The 12803-nt window shown below is 43.1% G+C and overlaps 1 protein-coding gene across 3 annotated transcripts in view; it reads right to left on the bottom strand.

Annotated features, from left to right (window-relative positions):
* LOC147022789 (poly(A) polymerase type 3-like) overlaps window positions 1-12803 on the bottom strand; it is a 173602-nt gene that overhangs the window by 44736 nt on the left and 116063 nt on the right. For all 3 annotated transcript variants that reach the window (XM_085887581.1, XM_085887580.1, XM_085887579.1), the window contains exons 7-10: window positions 12505-12616; window positions 10497-10586; window positions 1577-1715; window positions 1333-1405 (exon numbers count right to left, since the gene is read on the bottom strand). In XM_085887581.1, coding sequence (XP_085743707.1) covers window positions 1333-1405; window positions 1577-1715; window positions 10497-10586; window positions 12505-12616 — 414 coding nt within the window. The remainder of the gene's footprint in view (window positions 1-1332; window positions 1406-1576; window positions 1716-10496; window positions 10587-12504; window positions 12617-12803) is intronic.

The raw sequence follows: 12803 nt of genomic DNA, 5'->3' as shown, positions 1-12803 counted from the left end.
CTTCACGCCAAATGCTACTCCTCCTCGGGTTATGGTCGGATGGTCATGAAAATTCACATTAATCGTCTGGAATACATTGTGCACAAACGATCTAGCCGGATTTTCGATTTAGATCTTTGTTCACCCATAGCACCCCCTCAAACTTTGGGGATTTCCGATTTCAAACCGCATTTTTGGTACTTTTCATTCAAATGGATACCGAGTAGTCATCAGTAGATGAAACTGGATGAGATTTGATATGCATAATCTTAAGGTGATTCCCCATCTGCTATATGACATCCATTTTGCTCTATATCTTATAGTTTCCATGCTCGGCGACTCATCGCCGCCTACCGGCTTGTTTGTTTGTGTGCAGGATATCCCAAAGTTGTGGACAGATCCGGATGAAATTTTGTGGGCAGGTTGAATGTGTGACAAGGATGAACTGATTAGATTTTGGTGAAGATCTGGATCTGGATACTTGAATTTTTAAAGCGATTCTTCACAATCGAGAGATCGTGCCAAAAACGATATATAGCATGATATTTCAAAAATGTATTGGGCCTGATATGTTCTCGTGGATCAGGCATTGCATGGCAGAGGTATTCGCTCTACCGAGTGCCCTTGTAGTTTAATATGTACATTTATAATAATAAACAGGCAGGGTGTTTGACCAAGACATCAGTGCACAATGGAATACTCTGAAACGGACTGTGGGATTTTAATATCCACAACATCAAATACCTTTACGTCACAATGCACAAGTTTGGCATAACCCGAGACACTGGATACCCTCCCATCAGAAAGGAATTGAGTTTTGAGTGGAATATGATCCCATCGGGGATCAAACCCAAAATAGTCAGCAAAAGTGAAAGAGCACAATCAACTGAACTACCTGCCACCATGGAAGTTTCATCATACCTAATCTATCTGCAGAGCAAATACATTACAGACGAGGACACTCAGTGGAGCACATACCTCTGCCATGCAACGCCTGATCCAGCAGAACATATCGGGCCAAATAAATTTTTGAAATATGGTGCCATATATCGTTTTTGGCCTCGTATCTCAATGGTGAAGAATCACTTCAAAAATTCCAGTAACCAGATCCAGATCTTCACCAAATTTCTAATCAGTTTGTCCTTGTCACACACCCAACCTGCCCACCAAATTTCTTCCGAATCCGTCCACAACTTTTTGAGATAACCTGCACACAAACAAATAAAGAAAGAAACAGGGGTGAAAATAACCTCCTTCCACCTTTGGTGGTGGAGGTAATGATGCTTTTAAGCACAGATCACGATAAACCGACAGGAATGTGATGAAGTGCATGTATGGCCAATATTTGCTTACCCTGGGATCCCAAACAGGAAGGTTCATTTTTCCATCCTCCAATTTTTTTAGCAGCACAGGTTTGGGCCAATCCCTAAAAAAATATGAAAAATATTCAAGTTTGAGGATTTTTTTTTAGGGTGGTGGAATTAGATGGAGACAAAACAGGAGGAGACCATAATAACGCTTAAACAAATTTTCATTAGCAGAAAGGAACTGAACCAAAATGAAGTTTATAATCACAGGAGGAAGGGGTTATGCAGACCATTGAGAGAAAATGAGGAAGAATTTGTGCACGAGAATGGAGGGGAGAGCATTTGGGTAGAGCTGGCAGGTTCGAGCCACAAGCATTGCCCAAGAAACTCCTCCCAAGAACCCCAAGGCATTGGAGTACAAGCCATGTCCTACAGATGAGAGACAAAACACTCATTAGCCATCAATGTTGTGAAACCCAAAGTGACAATGTTTAAATAAAACAAGAAAAATAAAGCAATCAGAGATTGCAGACCCTCGCAAGGACTTGTTTTGTGTGGTGTGTGGTGTTTGTGTAGTTTCGTGTGGTGTTTTGTGCTGGTGTGTTACATAATTGATAAAAGACATAATTAGAACTGCCACTTTATAACTGCTGGCAGTGATGTCCAGGTACCAAGACATCCTGCTTTGATTGAACACCTGACCCTGACCCATGTTTTAAAAAATTATTATTAAATTGAATTTAGAATGGGATTAAAAAAAATTAAATTCAAATCAAATGAAAGACCAAATAGATACTATCCTGCATTGTCAGGTCAAGCCAGATTCGATCTGTGACTTGCTCCAGGTACCATGTAAAGCTGTAGTAACCTGTTTCATGGCCAGGTTGTCTGCGACTAAACCATCTTCCCCACCAGATTTTCAGGTGAGGAGGGTGCATGATATGGACACCCAGCAGGATTAAAAACAAAACCTGTCAAAGGGTGGGGGAACTCCTTGTTCGCCAACGGCCATCCATTTCTAGTGCCCAACTGTGTCTGCGGACATTCTCAGACTGCAGTTGGGTTACGTTTTTTAGGAGGTTCGTGGCAGGGTTTACACCCCGGTTACCGTAAAACACTTCATTCCGCAAGACCCACAAATGCAAAGAAAACTGAAAACCCACTCCGTGGGAGTACCTGTGCTGCTGCTCTTCGCAGGGCAGATCATCTGATGGGGTTAGGGCAAAGCCTTTGGGAGCCACATTCCTTGATAGGAGGAAAAGCACAGGGTAAACTTCCTGTGTCAGATTGCAGTTGTGTCTGGCGGAGTGGTGCTGAGGTGTCGTCCACCAGACGGCGGTCTCCTTTGGTTAACTAGAGGCTCCTTGGGTTAACTTCGGGTGGGTGCCTGCAATGTCAAATCCCTCAGAGAGGATGATCACCTGTCTCTGTTCATCATCTGAGCTCAAGCGTTTGAACATCAGAATTGCAGCACAGGTTCGGAGACTGGATAGTGACAAGATCATGGCAGGTGGTTACACCGACTGTAATATTCGTCGAGTCGCTCTGATGGTTAGCATGACCAAGGGGCTGCTGTAGCTGTGTCCAATAAGCTGACTCCAATGATAACGGAATTAACTCTGGTCAACAAACATTATGAGACGAAGGATTCGTCAATCCTTGGGTGTTGTTTTCCTAGTCTCTGTATATGATCTGACCAAGGTGAGTGATCTCACCATGAAGGACGCATTCTATCTCATGCTCGAGACTGTTGTCTTGAGGGATTTCAATGCATAGACTGGATCTGGTAGGGATGGATATGAGACATGTGTTGGTCCCCATGGGACTGGATCTGTGAAGCAGAATCGCAACAAGTTCCTTGATTTTGCAAGAAGTCATGGACTTAAGGTGGCTGTTTCATGGTTTCCTTGTCCACAGGCTCATCGCTGGACTTGGTATTCCAACACTGGTGGTGTGGCAAAGGAGATTGACCATGTGCTCATTGATGGTCAGTGGAGAATGATCCAGAACTGCAGGGTCAACCGAAGTGCTCAGTTCAATACTGAACACAGGCTTGTTGCAACACCTCTGAAGTTGCAGCTTAAATCTGGGAGAATGGTACCATCCCAGCCTAGACTGGATGCTGGCAAGCTCAAGAAAAAGGGTTGCTGAGGAGTTTGTGAACAGGCTGAGTGGGATTTTGGGGGGGTTCTGGGTGCTTTGGGGAATCCTGAAGAGTTGTGGAGTGCCTTCAAGACCACCATCGTTGATGTTGCCAGTGAATGTCTTGGAACTCACTGTAGGGTGAAGAATAATTGTCTCTCAAGGGACACTGGGTACCATTGACCAGAGTCGCAGGGCCAGAATTAATGGCAGAGCTGGGCTGTTCAGGGAGGTGAGGAGTAAAACTGTACGTGTGCCGAGGGTAGACAAAGAGGCTTATGTGCGAGGAATCTGTGAGAGGGTAGAGCATCACCTGTGGTTAAGTGATTCTCGTCCTGCTTACAGGGGAATCCCGAGATTGTGTTCCTCCAAGCCTGTCCCATGGTGTACTGCATTTAGAATGGAGGGTGGTGGGCTCTTGACAGAGACCAAAGTGAAGGCCTGCTGGGCCAGTTACTTTAAGCAGCTGTAGCAGGTTGATCCACCAGCTGTTGAGTTGAATGTCAGGGGTGTTACTATCCCTAATGCTGACCCTCCCATCAACTGTGATCCACCTTTGTTTGTGGAAACACAGGCTGCCATCCATCCATCCATTGGGACCATACTCTGTGCAGAGCGTTGGTGCTGCTTACGCAGTCTCCTTGGTTATTGGGCACAATCCTGGACAGGTCGCCACTCCGACACAGGATACCAGCAATCTAGCACTCATTTTGCTGACCTCGGAAGGATGACGGGCAGAGTCAACCGTACCTGGTATCAATTCAACATCTGAGTGGGATTTGAACTCAGGATCCTGGGATCCCAAGCCCACCACTCTAACCATCAAGCCAACACCAGGCATAGGCTGCGGTGAACCGGTTGAAATGAGGTAAAGCTTCTGGGATCTGTGGCATCCATGCTGAACTTCTCAAGGCTGGTGGAAGTGCTGCACTCCTGTCATTGCATGAAGTTCTGTGTTCTGCCTAGAACACAGGGATCATCCAAACTGACTGGAAGAGGGGCCTTGTCCTTCTCTGGAAAGAGAAGGGTGATCGCCAGGACTGCAACAACTACCAAGGGGGAATGCTGCTCTCAGTACCGGGCAAGGTCTTTGCTCAGATAATTTTTGATATGGTTCACCAACATCTACTTGAGCACCAGCATGCAGAGCAGTCTGGCTTTTCACCAGAGGTTGATTGATCGTATCCTTGCTTTTCGGGTCATCACCAAATGCAGACGTGTTTCGGCAGGGGCTACTTGCAGCCTGTGTTGATATTTGCAAAGTGTTTGATTCAGTGAATCGGGATGCCTACTGATGATTCTTGGTCTTCGTTGGGTGCCACCAAAACTGAACAATCTGATGTCTGAACTATACTCTGGTACTGAGTGTTGTGAGATGTGGTGATATCATCTCCAACTAATTTCCAGTTGTTACGGGAGTTTTTCAGGGATGTGTATTGGTCCCCACACTTTTCAGCGCTTGTGTGGACTGGATTCTCGGGAGGATGTCAGAGAGATCAAGCTGCAGTGCATCATTTGGGAATGTCAAGGTCTCAAACCTTGATTTCGCTGATGATGCAGTCCTCTTTGCGGATACTCTGGATATCCTTTTGCGGACCCTCGAGGTGCTGAATGAGTCGTCGGAGCTGCTGGGATTATGGGTTTCCTGGGTCAAAACTAAGATCCAGGTTTTCAATAACATCTTCGATGCTGCCATCTTGTCTGTACTGCTTTTGGAGAGAATCTTAAGGTCACAGAGAGATTCACTTACTTTGGCAGTGACATTCATGTCTCTGCTGGCTGTGAGCCAGAGGTCAATAGACTGGGTCGGGCCTGGAGAGTTATTGCTTTACTGGAAAATGGGGTGTGGCGGTCGGTACCCATGCAGTAAGACAAAAGTCAAAGTCTTCAGGTTCTTAGTGCTTCCAGTCTTCCTCTACGGATGAAAGTCTTGGACTCTTCAGAGAATCCTTGGCTATCACTGGTCGGACTTTGTGTCCAATGAGCGGTTGCTGAGACTCAAATGAGATTTGTTACCTGCATAGTCCGTGAGTGTCAGTGGCAGCTCTATGGACACGAGGCTCGTTTGCCTGACACTGATCCTGCTCACCAAATTCTCTCAGCAAGGGAGCCTCGTGAGTGGAGGAGGCCAATGGGCCGAACATGTACCTCGTGGTTGCAGCAGGTTGATCGGCATCTGAAGGAGATGGGAATGGGCCAGGCATCTGCCTGGGGGATGGCCAAATGGAGTTACCTGTGGAGTACTGGTGGAAAGTGGACGCAGTGACGCGCTGCTCCGGTGCATGCTCCAATACCTGACCTGAGCTGACCTGCATTGGAGTAATTAGAAGCAACCCAAACAAGCAAAAAGTGAAGATGAAGTCATCAGGAGGAACCTGGATAGGATTTACATTTCAGCTGGAGCCCCTCTACTCTCAAACCCTTCCAAGTACAGCCAAGTGAGCCTTATTCAAAAAATAATAATAATAATAAAAAAAGAAGAAAGAAAAAAAAAGGAATGCAGATCAAAAAGATTATATTAATCTGGCTGCCAGACCATGTGTCCAATCAAGTTGAAATTTAAAAAATGTATTCCCCATCACTACTAGATCATATTTGTGAAGTTTCATGTCTGATTAAGCGGTTCCAGAGAAAATATTTAATATTTTTCTTCAATCCAATATGGCTGCCAAAAAACTATTCCTATCAATTATTCCTGAACAAACTAACACCCGTGGCTTTGGGAACATTTGTGTGAAGTTTCCCCTCGATTTCTGTAGAGGATTTTTTTTGGGGATTTACGGTAAATCCAATATGGCTGCCAAGCCATATGACCTATGACATATGTGTGAACCTTTTTGTTCCTCATCGATAGGCTGTCATACATGTAAAGTTTCGCCTCTATCTGATCAGCCACTTCAGAGAAGAAGATTTTTGAAGGTTTAAAAACAAGCAACAAAAAAAAACAATACGGCTGCCGAATCATGTGACCGATGACATAAAAAAATTTTCTACGATTTTATCCCGAGATGACCCTGAAAATTTTTCATACTGATCAGATATAGCGTTCTACAGATGCAATTATGCCATTTCAAAAAATAAAAATAAAAAATATTCACATGAGGAATACTTGCCGTGTGCCAACTTTCAATTATTTCTTTGGTGCGGTTTCAGATACAGAGGTCCAAAGTTTTTCATTTTTCCAACATGGCTGCCACAACACGTTATTTATGACGTCATAATTATCATTAAATCATTCCACATGAGAAGTTGCACCAATGTTGAAAATTTAATCTCAATCTGAGAAGCAGTTGTGGAGAAAAACACGAAAGTTCTATGCGGACAAACAGACAAACAAACGGACCCAAATGCAATACCTTCTCCTTCGGCGAGAGCAACAAGAAAAAAAGAGCAATTAGAGATTGCAAAACCTCACCAGGAGTTATTTTTGTGTGGTGTTTTGTGTACTGGTGTGCGACATAATTAAAAACAGACATAACTGGAACTGCTGGCAGTGATGACCGGGTACCAAGACGTCCCTCTTTGATCTGACATGACCCTGACACATGGCATTTATTATTGTTCAATTGAATTGAGAATGGGGGGGGGGGCCCAAGATAGAAAAATAAAATTTAAATGAGGATGAAGATTGAAAGGAGGATTAGTCACGTGTGGGAGAAGTGGGGAGAGGAGGGAAATAAGACGTCAGAAGTGGGGGAAAAGGCAGCAATAGAGAAGGGGCATGAATGAGCATTACACGGGGGTAGGGAAGGAGGCATTCACTCTTTCACATCCCTTTCCCAAAAATTCAGCATTCATTCTTTTCTCGCCACGTAATCTCTCTGTAAAACTCCAGTCCATTGTTCTTGCATGTCATTCAATTTTCATTTAAATTACTCTTGCTGCTTGGGATTATGATGCAGGCCTGGATAATCCCAACGACCATTTGCTGCAATCGCAAGAATGGCCAAGTAACTAGATCACAAAATTTAATACTCCTGGTCATCATTCTTTTCACACATAAGGACTCTGAGCCAGGCCAGTCTTCAAAAACAAGCTCTGCTTTATTAATACATGAACATAGGGCAGACTGAGTGATGAACTGTATAAATTGAAATCATCAGATCAACCCAAGTACTAATTATGTAATCACTACTTATTTGCATGTCAATTCACACAAGGATGACACATTTTAACTCAGCAATGAACAGATTATAACCTTTATTTCACAAAATGAAACACCTGAATGATAACTCTGTGCAGAGGTTTATGACTTGTAACACACAAAAGATAGAAAACTGACACATTTACACATGCAAACAAAGTGGAAAATGGCAAAGTTGTCAGAGCTCCCTTCCTACTTCATCCAAATGAAGAGGTCGGAGGGCACACATTTAGTGCAATGTCAGGGAGGAAACAGAGTGGGAAGTTTGGCATTCATACCATTGTTTCACCGACTATCATTATGCTCATCATGGCCCGATCACAACCTCAAGCAAAGGTGAAGCTGTCGCAATATGCGGCTCCAGCATGGGTCCGAGCTTTTGGCTCAAGTTCGAACTCTGGTACGGGTCTCAGCAACATCTGTATCAAGGTCGCACCTTGAAACAGAAGCCACACCAGGAGTTGCCTCAAGTCTTGTGGTCAGGTTTTGTCCAGCAAGGAAGTTCAAAATAGCAGCAGCAACAGGTTTCAGCTCCAGAAGCTCTCTACACATCTTCAGTCTTCATCTTTCTCTCCAATTTTGTTTTCAAAATCGAGGATGGACCTTAATTGACTCAACCTTCAGAAACTTTACCAATCAAAGGAATTTTGAGGTTTAATATACTAAACAGAAGGAATAACATTTTACATTATTAATAATCAGCTGCTTTATGAAGTCCTAATGGTGTGACGGTGTCAATTAATAATAATTTGTCTTGTCATAAAAGTCATATTAGTGGGGCAACTTAGCTAAATATAGCATAACAATTGTGCATTTTGTGAGGAAAGCACCAAATTTGGCACACTAGTAGCCCATCATATTATGAACAGATTTGGATATTGGGCCATCTCAAATTTTTGATGGCAGTGGAAAATGGATGCCACAGCCATCAACGGCTGAATTTGAGATGGCCCAATATCCAAATCTGTTCATAATAAGATAGGCTACTAGTGTGCCAAATTTGGTGCTTTCTACAGAAAATGCACAATTGTTTTGCTAAGTTGCCCCACTGGTGGGGCAACTTAGCTAAATAGCATAGCAATTGTGCATTTTGTGAGGATTTTTTTAAACCCACCTTGTTGTGATCGTTGTCCTCCTGAAGGATTCTAACTGGCCGATTGTGGAATCCTATTTGACTTCAGGCAGAGTTTAACATTTGTCTGAATTGGTTATAAAATCCTACAAAAACCCTATCGACACTGATAAAACTGATGTCCACACAAGTCCTTCCTTGAGAAACAATTTATTTTCTAATTATCCACCATACACTTCTCACCCTTGTACAATGAACTTAAGAATCCCCATTGATTGCAATATTATTTGGTTCTACTTCATTTATTCTTGCTTTAGTTAACAGTTAGACCAACCCGATTCAACTCACTTCCACATTACATCAGAGAGTTTTATTCTAATTTGGTACTTGGTCAGTTCCAAGGAGTACAAGCCACTGAGATTCTAATACCAGCCCAGAGGAGGAGAGTAGTGTCTCCACCAGGGTGTGGACAAAAGCTTTGCATGTGGTCAGGAGCTCAAGTGGGCCGATGAAGGACTTTGCACAATGGAGGATGCCCAGTTGACAACAAGCTTTGGAGGCCAGGTTGGAAATGTGGCTTTCCCAGGAAAGATCATGGCAGATAGTGAGAACCAGAAGCTTGAATGAAAGGACTTCTTCCAGAGGATTGTTGAGAAAGTAGATTGAGGTGGGTGTGGGGGGGGGGGAGTTCGAAGCTGTCCTTTCGGAGAGACATTGTGAGAGTGTGATATTTGTCAGGGCTGAAAGACATGTTCCATGTGTTGGACCAGTTTGTGATTTTATTCAGATCTGCAGAGTGAAGAAGCTGTTGCTTACCGGTGTGAGGGATGACGCATGGTACGGCAGAGGGTGGAGTCATCAGCAAAGAGATCGAGGATTTTCCAGAGTCGGAGAGATCATTGATGGAAACCAGAAAAAGAACAGGGCCCAGAACACTGCTTTGAGGAACTCCAGCCTGGATGGGAAGAGGGGATGAAAGAACTCCAATTAGGGCCACACGTTGGCTGCGACAGGAGAGGAAGTCTGCGAGCCATGAGTGGAGATGTCATTGGATACCATCGGAAGAGAGTTTGGTGAGCAGGGGAGGGTGCCAGACCGTGTCAAAAGCATGTGATATGTCTTGGGATATGGCTCTGATTTCATGTCTGGCATTGAAAATCTCCATCCCTTGTTGGGAGAGCAGAAGCAGCATATTCAGGGTAGAGTGACCTGGTCTGAAACCAAAGTTGTGATCGGAAATCAAGCCATTGGAGAAGAGGAAAGATTGAATGTCAGAAGCAGTGATGATTGCGTAACCTTGCTGATTGGGAGAGGACTGATTGATTGGTCTTTGTTGCAGGGATCTGTTTTTGCACGGCAGTAATGTTTGCCGATTTCCAAGCAGATGGCAGATGACCTTGAGCAAATCAGAAGGTGAATAGAACAGAGCGAGGGTAAGCAAAAGCAGAGGAGCAGGTTTTTAGGACACGTCAGCTGATACTGTCTGGACCGGTTGCAGAATCTGTCGAGATTTGACATGCAGTTCTCCACTTTGTCAGGAGAAAATGACAGAGTCCAGGGACAGCTGGATTTGACTGGGTATGGAAAGCGATGGGTTTCGGACACAAGATTTCGACGCAAACACGGAGTTTAGGCATTCAGTCTTTTCCCATGCAAAATTATTTTAGGATCAATGAATTATGTGCAGAAATATCATGCAAACCCCCTCCCCTCAAAATGTACACATCAGATGAAACGATGAACAAATCAATCAGACCTTACTGCAAAAAACACATGAACAAGGAAGAAAAATGAATGTGGCAAAAAGGTCTTGCAATGTGAATCTTATTACATGATCGGCCTCAATACTCACGTTTTGCCCACAGCTTCACAGCACACAGAGTATGTCGGAATGTGTCTATGTTGGGCACAAGATGCAAAATTTCGTCTGTAACCCGGCAACCTGGGAGTACAGAAGAGATGTGATGCTCACACAAAGGACAGCTTTCATATTGCGACCTACAAAATCAACTATTTAGAGGAAGCCTCCCTGGCATTGCACTAAATATATAATATCATAAGCCTAATAAATATAATAAGCCTCAGTTGACCCACATACACTTGATCGTGCAGTGAGGTGGAGAGAGTTGTATTACAGTTAGAGGTTATTAGGGTTAGAGATAGAGTCAAGGTTATTAGAGGAGTAGCGTCGAGGTTAATAATTTTGCACCATTGAAATGTGAGTATGTCTATTAATTACGTACTTGCGGGACGTACCCTTGAAACATTTTTTGCCCCTTTTGACCCATTTAAACCCAAAGACCTTTTCACCCTCGAGATGCTTTTAGAACCCTCAACACTTGAGACCCCTTTTTACTGACCTTTTAAGCCTTTTAGACACCTTTGTAAACACATGGACATAGCACAGATTCAGTGATGTCCTCTGCTAAAACAGACCCTTTAGACTTTAGAGTTTCAACACTCACTATTATTCAAATGGGATATACATTTTTTTTATAGGGAGCATCCTTGATTTGCAGAGATCTTACGTTGCAGCTGGCAGGATGGCCAAGAGGTATGCACATTTTCCTCCAAGATGTCTCGCCTGGGTTTGGATCTCTATCCAGCTATACTTAACTGTCATCACAGTGTTTCACTGGCAGGGTGATTAATCAATGTGTGTGCCATCCCTCGGATGGACATTAAAAGGGAATCCAGTCTGTCAGAATTAGTTGGTAGATGTTAAAGATCCCATGGTGCCATTCATAAAGAGTAGGCGAGCTATCGCCGGCATCATGAACAAATTACGAATTATTGTCCTGATTACTCTTTCCAAATTTTTAGTCGAACATCAGGCCTGGCCAGCCTGTTCGTGAAAGACTTGAGCCAAGCTTCCCTCAGCCACCCCACAAGAATAAAGGGATAATTGTGGGCATTGAAGAAGAATAAGCAGAGATCTCATGTTACAACCATCAAAGCTATTGTTAAAATGTAATTTTCCAGCAATGCCCCAAGGCTTAATCTATGGTCTTGCCATATATTGATGCCAAGACGCACACCACACAAACATCTAGTCTTATTGCAATAAACAGATTATACTTTTTTCAGCAAATAATTCACAAATCCCACCCATCAGGAGGATGGGTACACTGCTGTAGTTCCTCTATGAATAAATAAATGAATTTTAAAAAAGAATTATGAGATCTGATCAATGTCAAATTCTTAAATTTGCATCCATAAATGAATAAAATGGAGCAGTGAATGCGATTTGATGAATTTCCCAGCAATTTGTGGAGGCAGTCGTGTCTTGCCTTTGGCGTCCATGATTAGCTGCGTAACGCACATGGTGCCTGCAAAATACTGGTGTTAACCACATAAATGATGAAAACTTATAAAATGATATGACACCAGAGTGAAATGGTTTATAAACAAACAAAAAAGAATCCTTCTGCAAAGAGTCTGTCATCTGCAAATGAAACTTGTTAATGTCACACCAATTCACAAGCAGAGCAAATACCGACACAAATCTAAAGGCCAATGATCCTCCATCTATCAGCAAAGTTATGGAATCTATCATTGCAGTCTATCTCAACTTGGATATGTTAACAAATTCTCTCATTTGCAATAGCCAGTTGAGCATTCGGCCAGGCTATGCAACTCCCGGTATACAATGGAATACAAGTCTCTGAGAACACGTGTCCATCTGGGTCAGTGGGCAAGATAAACAATCAATTTCATCAACTAAACGTTGATAAGATAGATTATACTTTTTTCAGCAAATAATGCACAGACGCATATGGCCTTGGGGAAATTAGGGGTGCAAAAGAAAAAGTTTACAAAGTAACCATTTGCATCAAACAAGGCATTCTTTTGAAACTTACCGTTAAGGCTCCGGATGCAGCGAATATCCAGATTAAGAAGTATTTCGTCGTGACGTAGTTCCAGTTCTTCAGGAACACTTGGTCGTTGCAGCTTTGCAAACAAGAGGTCGATCTGTAGGCATTAAGAATACAATACACCACTACACAGCATATTAACACAAATGTTAAACACACTCAGATTTATTTACAGACTGCACATTTTGCAGTTAATCTCTTTGGCTTACTTTATGAATTGCATCAAATAGAACATTGGATTAATATTATATTTGGAATCTGTACTTACAGAATAAGAGTTGGAG

The sequence above is a fragment of the Eptatretus burgeri genome, chromosome 7 (assembly GCF_056783735.1).
Source record: "Eptatretus burgeri isolate ZD-2024b chromosome 7, Ebu_testis_v1, whole genome shotgun sequence".
Classification (NCBI taxonomy): Eukaryota; Metazoa; Chordata; class Myxini; order Myxiniformes; family Myxinidae; genus Eptatretus; species Eptatretus burgeri.
The sequence above is the reverse complement of the archived record's forward strand: the minus strand, read 5'-3'. Positions and strand labels throughout refer to the sequence as shown.